General features: G+C 42.0%; 2 protein-coding genes across 4 annotated transcripts in view; both read right to left on the bottom strand.

The window, feature by feature from the left end:
* The window catches only part of LOC6734182 (neogenin), a 40,356-nt gene that overhangs the window by 4,756 nt on the left and 13,306 nt on the right, over window positions 1-22,294 (bottom strand). The window contains exons 2-3 of one of the 3 annotated variants that reach the window (XM_016167921.2): window positions 1,558-2,760; window positions 271-931 (exon numbers count right to left, since the gene is read on the bottom strand). In XM_016167921.2, the coding sequence (XP_016027191.1) occupies window positions 271-931; window positions 1,558-2,760 (1,864 nt within the window). The remainder of the gene's footprint in view (window positions 1-270; window positions 932-1,557; window positions 2,761-22,294) is intronic. The other 2 variants (XM_016167923.2, XM_016167922.2) reach the window with 2 other exon arrangements.
* LOC6734181 lies at window positions 12,590-13,637 on the bottom strand. The gene is made up of 2 exons (XM_016167920.3): window positions 13,138-13,637; window positions 12,590-13,082 (listed from the first exon to the last, which is right to left on the bottom strand). Exons 1-2 carry the CDS (start codon window positions 13,534-13,536, stop codon window positions 12,921-12,923), a joined length of 561 nt encoding a protein of 186 aa, XP_016027194.1. The 5' UTR covers window positions 13,537-13,637; the 3' UTR covers window positions 12,590-12,920.

Here is a 22,294-nt window from a genome sequence, read left to right as displayed (position 1 = left end):
ATGTTATTTTTCGGAAGGCTACATATTTCTGAACAAAATTCCGATTTCACACTCAAACACCTTGCTTAAGGGCGGTGAGGAAATGGCCACAGGATGGAATCCAGACAGAAAGTTAGATTGAATCGAAAGCTAAATCATTTCCGCTTCGCTGAGGAGATGAAGTCGTTAGGCGATGGGCTAACTATGCAAACAGGGTTAATCTCTGCTAATTGCTGACTAATGGAGCGGATGGCAATTATGCGGGTAATGCGATGATTTCCCGCCACTCACCTCTCGCTGTTGTTCATCTTGTAGTAGACCGTGTAGTAGACCACATCGCCGGCGTTTTGGAGTGGTTCCACCCAGCTGAGGGTCACGAATCGGGACTTCACTATCTGCGCCACCAGATCGCGCGGCTGGCTGGGCAATCGGGCCTGGAGTCCGCTGTCCAACGGCTTGCCACCTGGATGCGGAACACTCGGATCCTGTTCGGGGGAGTCTGGGGAAGCAGGGGATTGTTTTTGCTGCTGGGATTTCTTGCTCTTGGCCTGCTGCCAGGAGTCCAGTATTTTATGTGCGTCCTCGCCCTGTTTGTAGGCCTCCAGGAGAGCCTCCTTAGCTGGATCGTCCTCGTCATAGTCGTCGTCATCGTCCTCGTAACTCTTCGATTGGTTCTCCAGCGGCAAAGCACTACCCGCGTTCAGTATATTGAATCTGCGGTCGTTGAGCGGTTGCTCAAATTTGGGAAGCTTTCCAGATGGGATCCTTAGTCGTGTCGTACCGGCGTCATTGTCGTCTAGGTCATCGTCCTCGTCCGGAAAGGGAAAACTCCCGCCGGACTTGGTTCGCAGCTGCTCACCCGAATTGAAGGGTTTGCGACGCTTGGTCAGATTGTCAAAGGTCTGGAGGGATTTGGTGGAGTGGCCTTGGGATTTTCGTTTTTTGATTTTCACTTTGGGAGTGGGATTTGTTGGTGGTTGGATGGTTGTGATTGGGGTGATATTAAATGGAAATGAGGCGTGGAAAAAGGAAATAAAAGAACAAAGGAAATAAACAATAAGTTAATAAATTATATTCGAAATTAATAAAATTCATTTCGTGTGGTTAAATATTGATAATGTGTGCTGAAATCTCTCTTGTGTGCTCAATCAATAATTTATTCACTTCACTTAAGCCGATTGTTTAAACCTATTTAAATTATGTGTGCATTAAAACTGCTGAATGGTAAACAAGTTTAATACTTTCTGAACATAAAGTACAAGACTTAATTAAGAACTGTTACAATTGTTAAGCACACACAAAAGAGATTTCCATATTTTAAGATCAAATAATCCGAGTAATTTAATTTATCACTATACAAACAATACACACATAGAAGCATAGGAAATTATTTTACAAAAGCAGGATGAATGAAAGGTTATTTGTACAACAAAGTGAGACGGGGGAGTTGGGGTTTTCGGCTTTGAATTTCGTTGGGTCAATTTACAGGCCTCCAAGAGGCGCCAATTGTTTAAGCTGCACAAATACTGGACACCGAGCTAGTTCTACTTTGGTTACATCTCCAGATAGTCCACTCACCTCCTTGCGGGACAACCCGCAGACGAGCTGCAGCATGGACACTGCCGGCGGCATTGGTGCCCACGCACTGGAACATCCCAGCATCGGAGTTGAGGAGTCCGAGGATCTTCAGATTGTGACCATCCACCAGTTGCATATAGTCGTTGGGCGTTATGAGATCTCCGTTCTTAAGCCACCTAATGACGGGCTTTGGCTTGCCCCAGATATCGCACTTCAATTCCGGTTCGTCCTTCTCGTGGGCAGTCGTATCCTTGGGCGCCTTGATGAACTTGGGTGGTTCCTGTACCTGCACCGTGGCCTGAGCATCAAGAGAATCCACCGTATTGCTGGCCCGGCACTGGTAGTTCCCTGAATCAATGTCCTCGGCACTGGAGATTTGCAGCGAACCCGTTCCAACGATGGAGAAGCGTGAGTCCAGGTCGTTAAAATCCAGATCCATGCCATTTCGCAGCCACTTAATCTGCGGCTTTGGCACTCCATTGGCCACACAGTCCAGGGTGACGGTGTCGCCCTCCCTCACGGTTTTGGGCGAAGGACCCACAAGGAATGATGGAGCCACTGAGTTATCGGCACCGGGGTCACTGGGTTTCTTAATGTTCAAGTTCGTTTTGCTGGTTAGCCGGGAGGAACTGCCCGAAGTCACGTTGCACTGATAGGATCCGCGATCCGATGGACCCACTTCGTCGATCTCCAGCGCTCCGTTGGGCAGCACCACCATGCGCAACTTGTCCACAGGCAGTGGCAGGTCATCCTTGAGCCACTGCACCGAGTGCTTAACGCCCTCCTGCCAGTTGGCTTCGCCCAGCATGCAACGGAAGTAGGCCGTCTGACCTGGCAGCAGGTAGGTTTCCAGGAAGTCCTGATTCAGATCTGGCTGTCGGACAATGGCCACCAGTGCGGGTCGACTGAGTATACTGCCCACGCCCTCGGCAGTCAACAGGCACTGGTAGGCTCCCGTCAGTCCACGGTTCTCCTCAACGGAGCTGATGTACAGTGATCCATTCTTCAACTGGGTGCGAAACGTATCGCCCACGATGACCAGGTCCTGCCCATCAGGCCCTCGCCACCGAATGCTCACTGAGCTGGGTGAGCTGGCCTTGCTCTTGCCTCCGCGTCCCGTGGATGCAGTGCCCGCACACTGGAGCAGCACCGAGTGGCCCTCGGGCACAACGGCATCCTGGGGCTCCAAGGTGAACGAAAGCGCTGCAAAAAAATGCACAAAGTGGTTGATATTAATGCACTGCAAGAAATATAAAAGAAAGCATCCTTAAAATTATTTATGGGATTATGTACAGATACGCTTTATAAATATATAGTATTTTGTATATATTAACTGAGAAAGATTAAATATATGTATTCTTGGTACACTTGCGAATTAAAATTACTTTATCCAAGATGGAGAACACCCCAAATTGGATGATGAAGTCCTATAACTTTTATATATATATCTTTACAATCTTACACAATTCCTTATGGAACTAGAATACTTTGGTTATTGTGATTTTTTCCGAGTGGGGTTGGCACAGTCGAATGGGTGGTTTGCGCTGCGGCTCAAGTCGGACGCCCCCAGTTTACCGGAGTGTGCCTCCACTCGAGGAACGGCAGCTTCTGCAATCTGTCAACTTGTAAACATGGCTGAATAATTGAGGCTACAAAGGCCAACTCTCTCTCGAAGGCATGCAGTGGCAAAGGCAGGGGCAGAGTCGGAGGAAATTGCAAAGGGGTCGCCGGAGGCACGCAAATATTTGCATTTCCACTTTGCCTGGGCTCGACGGGATGGAGGGCCAACTGAATGAACCGGGACACCGGAGGGTGGCGGCAGGACCTGCCAATGAATAACCCAACATTCCTGAAAGAAAAATCGGGCAATGCAAGGGGCTCGTTGCATGATATCCTCAAAGGCTTAGATGCCGAGGATAAAGGTGATACAGACAGAAAATCTGGAAGAGCTGAGACTTTTAGCCATTAAAAGCTTGGGAGTATTAGCCAAAAACTGGCAATAGCAAATTATATTAATTTGTTTTTTTTTTATTGATAATTTTTAGCACATCTTTTTGAGCTGTGTAAATATTCGCCTTTAATCTTTATTCAAGATAAATCTTACAACAATGTTAAAAGCCTAGGCAGACATTTTCAGAGTCATCACTGGACGAAATAAATTATATATAAACGAGAAGAACAACCTTAATTAGACATCGAGTTTCGACGTAGAGCAGCGTGAGTTAAATGCCGCTGGAATGATGACTTAATTTACGAGATTTATTCAGCTGTACATACTGAAAAATCTTGCGTCATGAATTACACATTACATTTCATTGCAATTCAGCGTGCGATGAGTCAGGCAGGACCTCTGCACTTAGGATCCAGACTGCACCTGCTGCTCTGGACTGCTGGACTGTTGGACTGTTTCCCCTGCGGCTGGGAATCACATTACCATAGTCCCGCTGACCGCTCGTGAACTTAGCCGCTTTTGGCCAGGAATTTCACAGAAGTATGCCTGCCATTTATTCGCTCTGTTTCCGCCCAATTCCTGCCTGCAATTCTGAGCCAAAGTTGAAGCAAAGTTATGTGGGTTTCGGCTTTCATATTAACTCGACTCAACTCTATTAGGGTAAACTACTTAACAACCCTGCTGCTGCCTCCTCTCCACTCCAATCCTCTGCTGCTCCCGCGTGAGTGTTCCTTGTATTTCACATTTTATTCGAGTATTTCAGACTCAACGTGTGGCTTTTATGGTTATTGCTTTTGGGGTCTTGGCCTGATGGAGCAGAACCTCAACTCTTTTTTATTTACTTGCACATTTCACTTGATGAAATTCTCCTTTTCTCCCCGTCTGCCCTTCGAATTGCCAGCTTTTGTTTATGGCCAGCTTTTAGGAGCTGTTAAGACAAACATGCAGGCATAAAGACAAGAAATGGATGCGTAATTGATCTATATAATTTACTGTATATACCCTGTATTATATACCCCTTTTTAACCCCTGTCAACTGTCAAGGTGAACTGAGCTGCATGAAATCTTGAATTCGAGTGAATTCACTTACAGGCAGCTGCAGTTCAACTGCTACCTGCACTTTTCAACCCTTTTGTTCTCACTTTTTTTTTCTTTAATGCAACTCAATTTCGAGGAACAGACCCGCATTTTTGGACAAGGGGTTGCAATAAATTTCAGGAATTTTAAAGCTTATTTAACAATTATAAAGGGGGAGGAGAATGTATAGTTCTAAATCAAATGGAGACATCTAGCTACTATTCGATTTTTATGGCTTCTTCGCAGCAGCAGGGAGCTGAATCCAATTAAAAACTTTATTGCTCGAATTGATTTTTATTGTACGCCTCTTTGGCAGCAGATAAATAGAGAAAGGGAGATACAATTTCGAAAGTCGGAGGGGAAAAGAGGCTATCGCTGCTCCCAAAAAAATTGTGTCAATTGGTTTTATTTCCCTCTTTTTTAGTGCCGACTTTCCATGCATTTTTCCATTTCTCGTTATCTATTGGACGCTTTTAATTATGACAGTGGGGGCGGGGGCGGGGCCACGCCCCGTGCACTCACACCACAACACATGCTCGAAAAAATCCATAATTAATAAATTAAACCAATTATATACAAAAGACTCGATTTGAAGTGGCATTTCATTAAACTGCAATTGCGAAGAGAAATTAATTTGCATTTTGCGATGGCGAACGAGTTCAATTAATTATGAAGTTGCGGATTTATGTGCATTATCATTATTATAATTATTCTGCACTTGAAAATCGACACTCTGTGTGGCTCAAAAACAAAAGATAATTCCTCAACTTTTGTGCAAATGCAAGTTTCGTGAGCCCTTGGAAGCTTAGGAAATGCACATTATTATTTCATGGTACTTTTTTGTAAACCTTTACCTTATGCATTTTAGCCAAACTGTTGTTGGCCTTTGTCTGCTAGAACAAAACAAAAAACGGCAACAGGAAACGAACCCTTTTTGCATTATTTGAAAAACTCCCCCCAAACTCAACGCCCCAACTCAAAGTTTTCACCGGCTTTTTCATCGTGAAAATCCTTTTTTTGCGGCTGGCAAATTAAAGTAAACACAAAAAAAAGGGAAAAACAGCAAGTTGAAGCTGGAAAAAAAAGAGTTGATTTGCTTTAATTGAGCAAACATATTGTACAAATTTTGTTTTTCAATTGAGTTTGCCATTTCCGTAATTACGCTGGACGCGTTCATTGAATCAAATTAAACAATTATATTTCAGTCAGATTTGTGCGTTCGTTTTCCTAGAAATTCCACTTTAAAAAATTGGAGCTCTGCGTCCGAAGATGGAAAAATGGAGAAAAATGGCTTAATTGAGTTTAATTGTTGCACCGGACCCACAAAATCAACTCGACAAGTCACGCAGCAGGCATTTACATAAGATTAACGACAATCAAACGAAAAAAGAAGAGGGGAAATTTTTGAAAATTTCAAAATGAATTTGATGCACTTTGTAGCTCTTGCCATCGCTTTGAGTGAAAAAGTGATCCGCATCCGTGGACGCAGAAGGCGAGGGAGAGGCTATGGCTATCGCTACATGAATATTTATGATCCCCCAATGAATTAGCATATTTTACGATTTTCGTTTACAGACGATAAAGCCCAAAGAAGGAGCAGAGCAGGCTTAGATGGCGACAGTCTCTCCGGCTCCTTTAAACTAAAGTATAAACACAACTCGCTTTTGCCGTATGCAAATTGCACTATGTTGGTCGATAAAAAATTAGCAGTTCGGTGGTGAGGACTTTGTAAACATCGGTCTAGTGAAAAATGCCTGACCAGGAAAGACATGACAGTTTTGTGCAAGGTGAGGAAAAATTAGATACACTGAAAGGAAACTCAGCTTTCCATGGAGAGCCATTCTCTCACTATTATAACTTTTTTAGACGCCTCTTACACTTAAAACCAAATCAACAGGCCTGGGAAAATCATCTATTTAAATTTCAGTACACTCACATGATTTCCAATCAAACAGCAGAGCCAGCGGAGAAGCCAATCAAATTAGCATATGGCCAAAAGAGGAGAAAACTCCCTAAAAAGGAGCCAGCAGCACGCAAGAGAGGCGCACAATTAGCCAGAAATTTCCATTTGCCAGTCAGGCGATTTTCAGGCAAACAGAAAATATTTGAGGAGACAAACAAAATGAGCAAAAATATTCGCATATCTGCGGACGACGATCGCAGCGACAGCGGGGAGGCCATTAGAGCCAACTAATGGTAGCACCTTTTAAGGTTAAATTGGGCAGGCCGAGGCTCCAAACTGGTCACCTTATCGCTGGCCAAATTTATGCACGGCTCGCAAACTAAGGGTTAAATGTGCCAATAAGCCAGATGCGGGCGGGTGTTCGCAAATGACGCAGCTAGCCGGGAACAACGAAACGAGATGGGACAGAGGATAAGGTACGAGCCTGTCCTAACGAAAAGGTATCCTATATACTCAGTACTTGAAGCAAAAGGTATAATAATTAGAAATATCTTTATAATAACACTCGGAAAACAGCATAAGCTAGCAATTAGAATTCGTCTTGGTAACGAAATTCCTTGCGTTGAATTCGTTACTACTCTAAAAGGCTTTAACCTTCGCCAAAACACAATACCCCTTCTCCACTTGGAAAATCCAGGGTACACTAAGCCGAAAATCGACAACTAAAATCTTGGCTGCATTTGCATTTTGTGCCCCACTATCGAAATGCGCATCGCACGCTCACGCGACTCGAAAAATGGCCACAGGCTGCACTCGCCACTGCAGCAGCGCCTAAAGTCGCAACTGCAACTGCGGCAGTTGCAGCAGCAGCAGCAGTTGCAGCAACATCGACTTCGGGCGAAGAGCTGGGCATCCGTCCGCCATCGATTGGCTTGCCAATGTTGATTTTCCGTTTGGTTAGTTCACCTCCAAACTCCAGGCCCCATTCCCCACTCCTCAAAAAAAAAAAAAGGAAATAAGAAGGAAAACGCAAATGTATGCACAAAAAAAAAGTGCAGAAAAGGAAAGAGTAGGGAAAGAAGAAAAATAAATAAAATTGCTGCGAACGGAAACTGCATCGCCAACGACTGCATTGACCCCTTTTCCACCCACGTGCGTGTGAATTCGCCATGGAGGCAGTTGCTCCTTCCTTTCACCCAACTCCCCACCCCCACTGGCTGGTTATTTTATTGCAGGAGTTACCCCGAAGGAAAAACGAAAGAAAATCGCATTGCTCACGTTGGCCAAAGTGCAAAATGCGCAGGGGAAATGAAAGCAAAAAATTAAACCAAATTGGATGAATATTTAATTGGCTAGCGAGGATCGCACAGGGAGAAGAGATTAAAGTGTATAGCACTCGGAATAATAATGCATCCCAAGAGAGGGTTAGGTAAGTATCCATATGCATTCGATTTAGTTAAAAGGTTAAGTAATAGAATAGAATTAATCATGAAATTGCTCAACAGCTAAGAGAACTGAATAATATAAGATGCTTTCAACTATCTGAAACTACGATGAACGTTCTTATAGATATTTTTATGATTCCTTTAGCTATTTATTGTGATAACTTTGTTAATTTGTAAATTTAGCTGACATTTGCTTAGAGTTAGTCGGCTGAACACACAATTTTCTCTTTTGATCATAAAGCAATTCCCACCTAACCACAGTTTTCCGCTCGATTGACTGTCACTTTCTTCGTTTTGATTAACACCTTATGCGACACTTTTCACTCGGCCCACTAACTAAGCCACAAAATGGCAAGACCAAAGAGGGACAGAGAAAAAAAATTAAGTGAAAAGCTGCCCAGGGGCTGGAAACCTTTTATGTTGAGTGGCGGTGTGTTAAAAAAATAAAATGTCAGTCAGACAGACAGACAGACGGATGAGAAACGAGGGCCGTGACTTTGAAAAGCAACAGAGATTCAAATTCAAAAGCTACAGGATAAAGTCAAAGCCGCAATGCCGCATCCTGAATCCCATTTTCGCCAACCCAACCGTTGTACATAGGTCCGAAAAGCTGCACAAATATAATTATAAACGTCTGCTCGGCCATTAGGTTCTGCATTGGATGGTGGCCATGCCCTCCTCTGCATACCCACCCTCTGCATAACGAATACCGAAACACACCCCCCAGTTTCTGGTCCAATTTGGCTTGGGGCGTGGCATTACACCCACACCGAAACCATGTTCCCCATTAGATGGGTCTAAATTTAGTCTGGTCTGTCTGGGCAGGTTCATGGAAATTGTCGCATCAAGTGAAAACATCAATGGAGATTTTGAATGGAGTGGGTAGCAGCTTTGATTTTGATTCCATTTTTTATCTGCATGGCGCTTGACATTTCATGCCGTTTCAGTTCAATGGCCAGGCAAAAGGCAATCAAATTGATGACTTTACTTTTCACCCCGTTGCGAACCCCGGTTTCTGTGGCTACATTTCAATTATGCTAATTACAAGCAGCCATCAAACACCTAATGGCTATGGGGTTCGAGCAGGATTTATGTAAGTCCAACCCCAATTTATCCCCTTCCACCGCAGACTGTCTCTTTGGCGCTTTGTCATTGAGCTATTGCGGTTTGGCTGCTAATTTATGGGCTTGCAGTGAACCCATTCCATAATCCTCGAGAGCGTTACTCCTCCATTTGTAAATAAAACATAGCGTTCTCGGCCCTGGAGTAAAGTAGTTTCGTTCCCTTCGAGGTTGTAAACATGCCGCACACACAAAAGATTCCCACCTTTCCTTTTTTTTGCCCCTGAAATTCTGCGCAAAACTACAGAGAAGAAAGGAACAGTCAGGAGATTTGCGCCTTTTGTCCTGGAAATGAAGTACTCAAATTACAACCAAAGTGTGTGTGTGTGTGTGCCATAAAGCTGTCTGCAGCAATCCGATAATCATCTAAGGGCTTGCTCCACTTCATTTCGGAGCAACAAATTTTATTATGCAGAAGAGATTTCTTTTCCTTTCAGGCTCCCGTCTTTTTTTTTGCCTACATTGCGTGTGAAGCGCCGCCACAAAATAGGATATGTAGATGGCTAGATATGGGGGGCATTACGAAATAAACTATTCCTTATTGTTCCTGCTCCTTGGCAGCAAAAGTGCCGCAGGCTGTGAAAGCCTCCTGCTCACAAAAGACTCGCTATGCAAACACACAAAAAACCAGTGACGATGACAGCAACTCTGTTGCAGGTTCCCAAGAAAATATACCTTCTTCTGCAGCTAATTTGCTGCTGGCTATAATAATGCTTAAGCCAAGTAATAAACGCTGACTTTTTTCCCTGGGTTTTGGCAAGCAAAATCTTGGCTTGACTTTTGTTTACTTGTTGGAGGGGAAAACAGGGAGCTATTCGTTCGCTCCATCTCGATTCATTCCTCAAGTTAATTAAAGTTTTATCAAGCCAAGAGGTAGGCACGCAGACTTCTGGAGGCATTTCCTGGAATGCAGTCATCGTCATCTTAGCTACGCCTCAAAAACTTCATGTTTTATTCAATTTCAACTGTTGCTTTTGTTGTTCTCGACTGTGTAACTAGCCAAAGTCGACTGGTGAAGTACGAGTGGCATTCGCAAGATGGCTTTCAAATGCATTTCGCCTTAAATGCTGCTGGGAGTTGGCCCCAGTTATATCATCGTCATCATCATCTTCATCGTAATTATGGCCATCATGGAATTCAGGTTGTGTCATTCCACGTTTACTCGTTACCGTCTTCGATTTCAATCAATGTGCAGCAGCTTATTGAGATCTTTCCATCTCTTTCCCTTCTCATTTTCCTTTCAGCGCGCGGCTTTTGTTTTCCCTAACCTGCGAGTTTTTCCAACAAAAGGAAATTCATTGAATGGAGAGTACAGAGTTAAGCCTTCAGCAGTTTATGACGCGTCAGATTCAATGAGTTCGTGCCTCAATGGATCCCTTCTACTTCTTCCATGATGGCGATGATGATGTTGATGATAGCGTTGCAGCTGCTGTCGAGTGGAGATTAAATGGAAAATCGTTCGGAAAATGTATGTGTTTAACTAGCAGGATCAAGTTCACTCGACTCGCAGCTTAACTTAGCTTTCCACAGCCAAAAGCATAAGGTTTCCACGTTTTCAAAGAGTTTTTTCCTCATATAAGTGGCAAACTTGAAGCTATATAAACCTTAAGTGCATAACTTTTTGTTTTTTGGGAACTTATTACAGGTCAAAAGCATGTGCCTTTTAGTTTCATACCTGTAAAGAGAAGAGAACGAAATACAAACCAATTAGTAATTGATACACATACATAAAATTAATTGGAAATAAATGTAATATGGGCAGCATAACCTCGATTCCTATATGTTAACGACTTCCCCCATCCACCAGTTACATGGAATCGATAAACGGTGTTCGATTACATGACCGATAAGATATGATATAGCATATATACATAGTATGTGGCATATGAAGACCACACAGCACTCGGGTCGCTACAAAAGCTCCATGTTGATAACTCTACTTTATCGATGTGTGTCAAAGAGCGCGGTCTGCCATTGGAAATTATAAATCAATTTCCAGGCATTCAGCGCCGATCGTCTGTGATAAGATTGCCGGCAAGGGAAAAGGTCGGATCAGGGGGCTTTAGCATAATGACGAAACGTGGCAGCCGCAAGGAAAGGGCAACTTAAGCGGCTTACCCCGAGGTTTGACCACGTCTCAAGTTGTCCCCACGAATGGCTGCCTTTCTGCTTCTATGTGTGATGTTTTAATTAAGGCAACCGACGACGACGACGGCGACGGAGGCGACTGTCCGGTCGGAGCGTCGCCAGTTAGCAGGCACAACTATCGGTCAATAACTTGGCCCAGGCACGCGCCACATACAGTGGAGTCTCAGTGGACTTAACTTTAGATAACGTTTGCTAGAAGTATACCTATCATTATTTTAATCTATTATTATTATGAATTGTATTTGTTAAGGCATATTTCACTTCAAATATGGGAATGCTTTAAACACCTTTTCTAATTGATTGAAAAAGCTTGTAGCTATGTAACTTTATGAGATTTGACTGAAACGAAGTTCCACTGTACACCTTCGGAGGTCCGACTATGTGTGTGGTGTTTATTTAGGGCTGAGGCCAGAGTCAGCGCATAAAAGAGTTGCTTGATTGCTGGGCAAACGGAGCCGAAATTGAATTTTACTCGCCATCTAACTGGGCGAATGTTCAATTATTCGAGGACAAACGAGTTTTTTGCATGACCATCGCAAAAGGCCGGAAAGAAATGGGTAATCTTGGGAGTGGCTGCTTCGGTCTGCTCATCCATTCCATTTGCCTGGCACATTTAATTGCAGCAATCAAATGGTTTTCGGGGCGGTGGCCACCTGGGAAATTTCCTCTGGCGCATACATACATATATCATTTCATTTGCCTTTAATTTGACACATGACGTGGGGGCATTTCGGGGGCCTCGACTTCTTCCTGTTGCTGCCATTTGCAAAATGGCCGCCCTAACTGTTGTTGTCTAACAAAATGGCCGCCTTACGTCTTCCGCTCAACAGCCTGCACATAGAAATAAAACCCATATACACACCCACCCAGAACCTAGAGTTCATTGGTTTCTCAGCGGCATTTTTCACTTGCTCCGGCAAATGACTTTGGCCACATGCTGGGTCCCGCTCCACCCCCACTGACTCCCACATTTTCTCGCATTTTCCCACCGCCCGAGGAAAGTCGCTAAGCTGGGCTAAGTTGAGCGCTTTTCCGCTGCCGGCGTTGCCTTTTCTTTGTCCTTTGGCATCCAGCGACAGGGAGGACGTTCCTTGTTGCGCAGCAAAAACTTTTGCATTATGAAATTGTAAATGTTAGCCAACAGACAATCAGAAAGAAACACTCATCAGCTAGGTGGCTGAAATGTTTTTCTTCTAACAAAAATCTCAGAATAAGTTAAGCCAAAAATTGACTTAACAAGTACCACAAAAACAGAATTGCAGTCTCAGCGAAATTTAGAAATATATTGCTTTTGAAAATATTAGGACATAATTCTAAATGAAGAACTTTAAACTGATAGCAAGGTTTGTTGTAATAATGTAATGTAATAATGAAACAAAGCCCCAAATTTGTTAACTTTTTAATGCTTGAAACTAGTACGTGTTCAACAGTGTAACTACGCACTTCGGTTGCCTCGAGCTGTCCGAACGTTTTAGAAAAATCGTTTGCAGTTTGCCAAGGAGAAAAACAAACTTTTCACCCCTTAAAACGAATTTTCATCTATATATATTTGGTTTGTGGTATGAGGAATTAAATTCTTATCTTTTGTTCAAAGTTTTCGCACAGCATTTGTTTTATCAACTTATGCTATTTCCATTGCTCGACTTAAGTCTATTTCTTCCTAGCTCAAGACAAACAAATAAACGAAGCTTTTATTGAACCTTTAAATTTTATTTAACTTAATTCTTCTTTTCCACATTAACGTCAAAATACGTATTAAGGACCGCTCTCCACACATTGTCGGTGGCCAACTTAATACTAAACATGTAGTTTCCCGTTGGAAGCGGAATTTTCGCGAACATTTGATCGGTCAAGACAAAGTCCTTTACAAGTATATCATGCTATGAAAAGTATAAAAGGATATCTTTGCTTATAAGAGATAACAGAATTTAATACGTAAATACGTTCACTTACGTTATAAGGACAAGAATGATTGAAATTACTATAGGGCTTCACAGCGGTGTAGAAGTAGTGAAAAATGTTCATTGGATTGGGATGTTTCATATAGTGACAGAAATCAACGGTGACATTGAATAGAAACGGATGGTATCCCGACAACTTCTTATAGACAGCAAAGTTCACACTGATTTTTTGAATAGGAAGCTTCAGCATTTTGATGTACACGTTCTCTGCGATTATACCACGACCCAAAACATTGAGCTTACAAATGGAGAATTCTGCAAACGATTTGTCCAATACTTCACACTTGACATTTGTATGTCGGGTAATACTTTCTCCGCAGATCTCTAAACTCAATATTATAGTGCAAAACACTCTTATTATTGCTAACCTCATGGCAGAAAGAGTTCCGACTAAATATTTTAAATCATAAAATAAAAAAATAAATCAATAAAATTTGTATGAATTCATGTTACAATATTTTCTAATTTGATTCTGATTGAAAAGTAATTTTTGTAATTTGAGTTATCAATGATTGAAATCTCTTCGTGCTCACCCTAAGTGTTTTTTAAACAGCTTAATAAACTTTTTTGGCTTGACATTTTAACCAGTTTATGGTTTCTGTGCGAGGAGTGAGATTATATGGGTTATTTATATTCAATACATTGGATTCTCTGTATTGAATTGAAAAATGAAAAAATATTCCCCCGATAAAGGTAGTCTAACTCAATCTATCAACATTTGAAATACGTGTATCAAATTGGCTTTATTACGAAATGTTTGGACTTTGCTATTCATACCGATCTGGATATATTGTTTCACTTTCAAAGGGGAAAAATCAGTTACCCAATCGCGACAGGGTGATTCACTGATGGGATTGCCGGGCGCTGGATTAAAATGCATTTTCCGAGACTCGTAATGATCCGGGCCCTGTGCCAATTTTCCGTTTGAAGGGTAGTTTTCCTTTGGGCACGTGTGCCCCAGTAGTTTGTGTAAATATCCCTTTATTTTATATATATATTTTTTTTGCCTTTTTTTCCATTTCAAGTCTGCTCTATGAACTTATGCATCGCTGCGCTTTGACAAACCATAATCCCCTGGCAGTAAAAATATGGATTTCATTTCATTTTCCATATTTTATGGGCTCACAGCGAAATGAGAACGACGATGGAAATGAGAATGAGAAATAGTTCGCCCCAGTGCTAATGGCCAGTTGTTAAACTTTCAAATTGATCCATGGATTTCACAGTCGGATGCGGCGCACACATTTTCCTGCCCCTCCTTTGAAGTTGATGTTGTTCTTGAATGCATAAAAAAAAAAAGAAATGCAGAGGGCCGCTCCCCGAGTATCGTGTATAAATCGTGGTGTCAAAGAGCGCCGGAGAATATAAATTTATGATTTATCGAAAGCATATGCGCTACCTCCTACAGGAAGTGCCCACAAACCAGCGAGACTTTGTAGCGGCGGCTAGTTTTTCCTCAATTATTATTAGCATTTTACAATCGCTTGGGCATGTTTTGAATGGGCTCTTTAGTGGCACATCGAAGATACCACGCCCCCCAAGAAAGTCGAGGAAAACACCGACAGATGTCCCACCGAACAGATGCCCATTCCTGGGGGATCTGCCAACGAATCAACTTCACTTTGTCCACATCAAGTGACAAGGATTTCACGTAGAAAGTTTGCCTTAAGAACCAAAGATGTGTGTGTATATATTTCCGCAATTGAATCAAAACTAAGCGGAAGTTGGCAGCTGTCGGAAGCGCTCTCCAAAAATATCCAGAAAATTCAGAAATTATGTGCAGGTTAAGTGCCGCCGACAGATTTTGACACATTGCGGCGAAATGCATATGCCAGATTGTGTCAAGTCATCGCGCTGCTGCTTTGATTAGAGCCAAAATGTGCAATGTGAAAGTGGTCTCGATTGAGTTGGCCAAGTTGACTGTGTTGCAAGCGAACACTTCTTTAATTAACATATGCTGTGACGTCCTGTTGTTGTTTGTCTTTTCCAAACAGCTGCTGCGGTCTGCAACTTTTCCCAGGCGGTTTTTGTTGTTTCGGTTACCGTTTATGCTGTCGGTGGTTGTCTAACAAATTAATTTCATATTACCACCGCCCGCTTATGTAGGCACAGCAGCGGCCGAAATAATAGCTACGTTTTTGAAATATTATTATTATATTATTCAATTGAAAATTCGCTTCACAAAAGAGTAGTAAATGATTTCCCTAATATATAATTTGTAATATTTATAAGTTTATTTTGATAACTGTTTTGAGTTACTCAAAAAACATCTCAAAATCATATACAAAAATATAAATTATCTTTCATTTATTTGTATATATTCCATTGACCTCGGCTGTGCGTGAACATAAACTCTGGCATTGCAGTTCATTTGCCACTCGGGTTACATGTGTGCGGGATGGCCGATTGGATGGATCCCATCCTGTGCTATCCCATCGTATCCCAAACCTATCCCTCCGTTGGCAGCAGTTCCAATTGAAATTAATGTTTTATGGTTTCTGCAGCGACCGCACTCACACACACACACACAACACAATGAATAGGACAGCTGGACATTGGAGAAAGGGGGGAGTAATTTCAACAGTTTTCTGCCTTCTGGTATTTCCACTCGCTTTTCCTAATGCCAATTTGCCATGGAGAGTTTCCTGTGAGTGACAAAAGAAAATGCCAATCCTTGGGCCCGACTTTCTTTCCCCCTTTTTTCCGGGCTTCTTCTTAGTTCTTTCGGGCTGTCGCCGCGTCTTTGTTTCGCTTTTGGCCATGGCAAATTGGACATTCTTCTTCAAATTTCCTGTTTATGCTCCATAAAATCCATCGAAGCGTTTAATATTGGCAACTTACGTTCGATGGAAATAAAGGAAGCGGCAGGAACAGCGCGCCAAGTACGTGGTCTGGGATTCAAATTGGTTTGTTGAGGCATCCACCAAGTATGTATGTATGTATACTGTATGTAAAATAGGGAGCTGGCGTCTGGCATTGAATTTATTTTCCAATGTCTGAGTCAGTAGATATAGCTGCTTGGCTATATCCAACTTATCTGCCGTAATTTAAGTGAAATGTGAGCGATTTGAAAGCATTTCAATTTATCTTATGCCATAGTTGACAGCTCTAATTTGAAGCGACATTTCCCTAATTTTCAGACAACAGGTAGACATCAATAACACGAACAACTATCAGACAGAAATGCGAGCTAATTGGTAGGGAATAAATATTTCAGCAACCTTGACAAAAATGACATTTAGTGAATTATATATCTAGCGAACATATTTTTCGGTTCAAAAAATAGGTTCACCTGTAGTTTGCGAATCATAATTTGAAAAGCCTGTCAGGCAAAAGAGAGAGTTGAGTTACCATCATAATCAAAGCTATTTCATTTTTTTTTGCATATCAGTGCAAGTGGGTTTGGTTTGCGGGGATTATGCAACTCGTCTGGGGCAGCTGGAAAATGCAGTTGCATTTTTGGGTTGCAGTTGCAGTGGCATTTTGCAGTTGCATCCCACGCACGACTTGGACGACTGGCGCCTGCCCACGTTTAGACTGTTAATTGAATTTTTCGCCTAACGATATGAGCTTCATAAATAAGCGTGTACAATAATAATAATAATACAAATAAAAATATTAATACCAACAACCCTAGCGTAAAACGTTGCCTAAATATGAAACGGGTTTCATTTCGATTTGATCAAATTTATGTCAATTTCAGCAAGTGTTAATTGCACTTGACGTCGATTTATGTGTCGCATAATTTTATCGGGGATAATGACAGCCAACCGCAATAACAAGTGCATACTTAGTGGGGCATAATGGTGCAAAAAAAGAATGCTTTTTAAAGTTTAGCTAACCGAAATTCAAATTTAAATTGGCAAATGCAAATGCAAATGAAGGGGCGCCAAGTTGGGCGGAATATTTCACAATAACAGGGAATTACATTTTGTTGATTTATATTTGATGAAACCCGAATTCGAAATAAGTATCTGTCAACCGTTTGGTTATTTATCGTTCGATTGAAAAATACTATTCTTCATGATTTTGATTGGATTTTGTGTTTTCATTTTATTGTTCCATTTTATTGACGTAGAGACATGGAAAGAATTCACTCGAGAGCCATAAGAACTTGAAATAAGAATATTAAAATTTTCTCCATTTGAAACTTACGTGTGAGAAAATGCTGTTTGCCCATTTATCATCATAATTTTCTCATTATCAAATTTATTTTCGTTGCTTTGTGCACTCACCTGCAAACGAGAATGGAGAAAAGAGAAATCCAATTAATGAATAATGAGTTCTGTAGTTTTTCAAATAAAAAGCAAAACTTTTAAGCAGTCCATAATTCAAAACGAGTGCGTTCACACCTCCGAGCAGACACACACTTTGGCTAACTTAATTTTTAAGGGCATAAAAGTTTAATAAATAATTCCTGTAGCCCCCCTTTATTTTTTGTTTGGCCCAAACACCCACACACAAAAAAGAAAGGGGAGTTTTTGATAAGACAGAGCCAGATATTTGTGCGCTCCAGTTGGCAACAAATTATGGAAAATGAAAAATGCCATCAAAGCAGCGTAAATCATCTGACTTTGACATGCATTATTATTTACGACCAGGGTCGCCCTTAAAACAAAAGAAAGGGGAAAAACCAAACCTACGGACTGGTTAAGTACAAATCGAGCGACCATAAAGGTGTATAAAACATTTCAGATAAGTGCGATTGTTTGTTCAAATGACAGCGTTTAAATCACATTTAACTGCCTAAATGTTGTGTGGCCCTGCTGCTGCATTTAAATAAATATGTACAGCATATTTCCTCAATACGCATAGTGCGCCCATTATGAATCATCAGCATCACAAAAAGATGAGCAGGAAAAGCGGCAGGAACAGGAGCTGGAAAAACCGAAAGCACTTGCCATTTGACTTCTGTCCCCGGTTTCCCGTTTCTGAATTTTATGGCATTTTATTTTAGCTCAACTTCAGCCCGCTCCATGGAAAACCCCAGGCCCTCTGCCACTTCTCCCGATGTCTCGGCGTTTGGCCCCGTCAAAACAACATTTCTGCGTTGGGCAACCGCAGAGAGTCAAACAAACAACAGATCCAGCGACAACGAATGCACTCAGAGAAAATATCCATAAATAGTGCTGAACATATGGTTTTATAGTATTTCTATGCGATAGAAATGATACATTACACCTAATAAACCATCAAATTATGTTTGCAAGCACAGCTATTCAATGAGTTTATGTTGTAAAGTTAACACACACATTTATTTTCCATTTTTATTGAAAAAATAAGTATTATTTAAGCAATCAAAAAGAGAAAAGTAGCATTAGTCTTTTAAGATTGAAAACTATTTTTTAGGAAGCCAACATTTAAGTAATCTGCCGTTTAACTGCATCTACATAGACTGATAAACATGAAAATATTTCGGTATTATATTAGTATATATATAAAGTGTTGATTTCAAACCAATAAGACTTTTATCAGCGTAATATATTATTCAAAATTAGTTGATTTGTTTTATTTCCATTTTAAAAACGTCAGAAATATGTTTCTTGTGCACGAAATACACTATGGGATATATATAATAAAGTGAAGCTGTTGAGAGTCGCGTTAGATGACGATGACGATGCTCACAGCTTGTGCCGAGGGTTGGGGATCTGGATGCGGGGCAGGGGATGAGCTGGGTGCCAGAAGAGTGCCACAGAACCAGGGTGCGGGAGGATGGACGGACGGATGGATGGATGGACGGATGGCGGGAATGCCCTGTGTGGCAAGCGTCTGTTGCAAAATCGAAAAAATATTGTGCGTTAAGAGGGATGCTCTCTGGCGGACTGGGCCAACACACTACCCAACTACCAACAGCTGAGAACGTGCCGTGGTGGTGAGGAAGGAGGCGGTGGTGGTGTCGGATGGTGGGTGGAACTGAGAACTGGAGATGGGGGTGGGGGGTAGGAAAAATCGATAAATGCCTCGAACATATGAATTATGTGTCTGTGCGCAACCCAACCGCCAATCCTTCTCCGATTTCCCACTCCGAGATTCAGCTGCGGTTCTTCATCGGGTTAAGTTCAAGTGGCAGCTCATTGCACTCCGGCCAGAGATACATTTTACAATTTCGCATTTAATTCTCCAGAGCCATTCGCCCGGATTGGGCTTTATGGCCTGGCAGCAATTGGCGCCCACACACGCATTTGCTATTGCTGTTGTAGTTGCTCTTGCAAAACTGGACAACAGTATCTGGCGCCCTGCCCACGATGGCATGGAGCTGCACTGACCGCATTAGATAGGAAAACCCCTCTGGGTCTGCTGCCTGGTCGGCACCACTCCTGCACTCCTTCACTCCTCCATTCACCCATCCTGTCCAATGAATGTTTTTGGCAACTCATATGCAAATATGTTGCGAATGGCCGGGGGAAACTGGTAACTGGACACTGGGAACAGGTCGAGTGCTGCTGGGTAAATCAATGAATGTGTTTGGACAAGTGGCAGCCTTTGTATCGCACTGAAACCCTTACGCCCTTCACCGACAACCCTGGGCATTAATCCGTAAGATACGAGTGCTTATACATTTCGCAAAAGCAGTTTAAACTTTATTTTCAATTCATAGCTAGACATAGAGATGGTCATCGTTTGGTGACAGGAAGTGACCAAAGAATCATATATCATATGAATAATTCATAAGAGTATTTATTCATCTAAGTTCAAATCAAATTTGATAACTACATTATCTCTACATTATTATCTCTACAATTTCGACAGTTTTTAAAGCACTATTACCAAACACTTTTCAACTTTTAAGATGATGCAATGTAGGATAATTTATTCATCTAATAACTCAGTTAATTGATCTTCATTAAGTTCCATATATGTAGGTACATTAACAGTGATGCTGCCCGTCATCACTGTTCATAATTTTCGTACTTCCATTTTGCAACCGCATACGGTACGATTTATGCTGTAAACAAACCCCAAGACTTAATTAATATTGATTGGTCCATTGCTGGGGGGGAAATCGTTATCTCGTTTATAACTTAGGCGGCGGAGAACAGTTGAACTTATAACCCAAAGCTGCTGGAGTTTGCTGGCCACGAAAGCAATTTGGCCCCAACAACTGGTAACTTTCATATTTAGAAAGCGTTTCTGGGATGCATTGCATATCCAATTGGTAAACGCTGATACGATTGTCTGGTTGGTCTGGCTGGTTGAAAAAAAAAGATATAACCGAAAATCGAAATAAAAACAAGAAAAGCACTGAACAATAAATTTTTCATGCTCAACACAAACGCACCATGTACGTACACATATTTATTTATGACAGCACGCAGGTCGCAGCCACGACTCCAAGTTCGAATCGGAATTGACCCCCGAAAAGTTATCTATAGATCGCCGACGTCTGCGGTTTTCCCCCCGCCATTTTCCTACATATATGTACGCGCTGATAAATGGAAATGGGAAATCTAGCGCAACGTCGCGTCGTCCCAGTCGATTTCAATTTCGATTCCAAGCCAAGCCAAGCCAAGCCGATCCGATCCGATTCCAAGTTCCAAGTTGGTGATAAGGCAATCAATAAGGCAAACATACGGCTCGAGGTTTATTGAACCCCCCTTTGGACAAACAGGGGGAAACCTCCGTGGTATCAGCTGGGCCAAGTGCAATTAAGTCGGTTTTCGTTTATTTTTTTTTTTTGGGGCCATTCGATTGCAGTTTTGTTTATTTCTTGCTTAATGGTGATTTATGTTGCGGTTCATTGGGTTTCGGCAGAGGCTCGTCTTTCGAAAGGGCTCAGTAAATTGCCAGTCGAATATCTCAAATAAGTTTGTTTAGGAATCAGTTACAAACATATTTAGATATGATAATGCCGTAAATATTTGCGGGCGAATCAGAGAAGTCAGAACCCCAAGTTAGTTACCTGAAAGTGGGGAGATGGGCACACACACACGCACTCACATGCGACTGGGTGTCAAGGAAAATATTTGTAAGACAATATTTACCCACGACTAATGCCACAGATTCGGGTTGGGGGGTAAAGATTTGGACAAAAATATTTGTGCGTGTCAACAAACCACGATGATGATGGTGCTCCTCTCCGCGACTCGCCCTAAAATTGATATTCATTCCACGTTCGCCGGAGCGTGACCGATCCCGATCTCTATATAAATGATTTGATTGACATCAATAATTGCATGTACATATAAATACATCCATACATACATTTCCATGCATTTGGCAGCTGATGATAGTCAGTTGGCTACCGAAAAACTAAATGGGCAATAGTCGTCGAATCCGTATCAATTTGCATATGTCTCTAGTGACAACGACGGTGTTTGCATGAAAAATAAACAGAGCTCTGCTGATTGACGTTCAATCCCCTTTCCCTCCGCAAAGCATAATTAAACGCATTTGATGTGGTTGTTCTGCCTAGAGAATACCATATAGTTGAAAGGGTGTAGAATATTATTCTACCCATTAAATGAAAATATAGTTACTAATCAATTTCTTAATATTTAAATTGGTCAAGGGTTCATAAGTAGCCTGTTGGAGTTGTTTCTTCACTTTTTGACTTTGGTAGTTCCAACTTCTGTCATCCCTTTGTACGAGGTATTAAGAAATCGTTACTACGAAAGCCCTGCGGAACACTTTTTCCAATTCCTTCGTCTGGTTTCTGGCTATTCTCTTTCGGATCTCGTCTCATCAATCACGTTTTGGCAGCTCCACATGCTTTCCATCCAGCTCAGCCATCCAGTACGTACACATGTACATACGTTTGTACTTCCCTCTCTATTCCTGTCTACGTGACTTCCGTCACTTGGCTTGCCCATTTGTCCCGCGAGCTTCCAAGTTCCTATTCCATCGCTTCACTTCCCTACACGACGATACCATGTTTCTCAACCTCTTTGCTCTGCGAGAATGGGCACTTCTCCAGCTTCTTCTTGCATTTATCTACTTGGCTGTTGTCATGTCAAACACTCGGCACAAAAGTTCAAGTGCGGGTCCTAACCAGCCGCTTTGGCCGCCCTTTCTCTTCACTTCTCCCGCCAATTTCACGCTTGTCAGTTTGGCGAAAAAGTTTTGCCTCTTTATTTTCTTAACCTTAACTGGCGCCAACAGCCCACAACGCCATGGAGTGTGAAACATCAGTA

The sequence above is a fragment of the Drosophila simulans genome, chromosome 2R, assembly GCF_016746395.2.
Source record: "Drosophila simulans strain w501 chromosome 2R, Prin_Dsim_3.1, whole genome shotgun sequence".
In the NCBI taxonomy this organism is placed as follows: Eukaryota; Metazoa; Arthropoda; class Insecta; order Diptera; family Drosophilidae; genus Drosophila; species Drosophila simulans.
The sequence above is the reverse complement of the archived record's forward strand: the minus strand, read 5'-3'. Positions and strand labels throughout refer to the sequence as shown.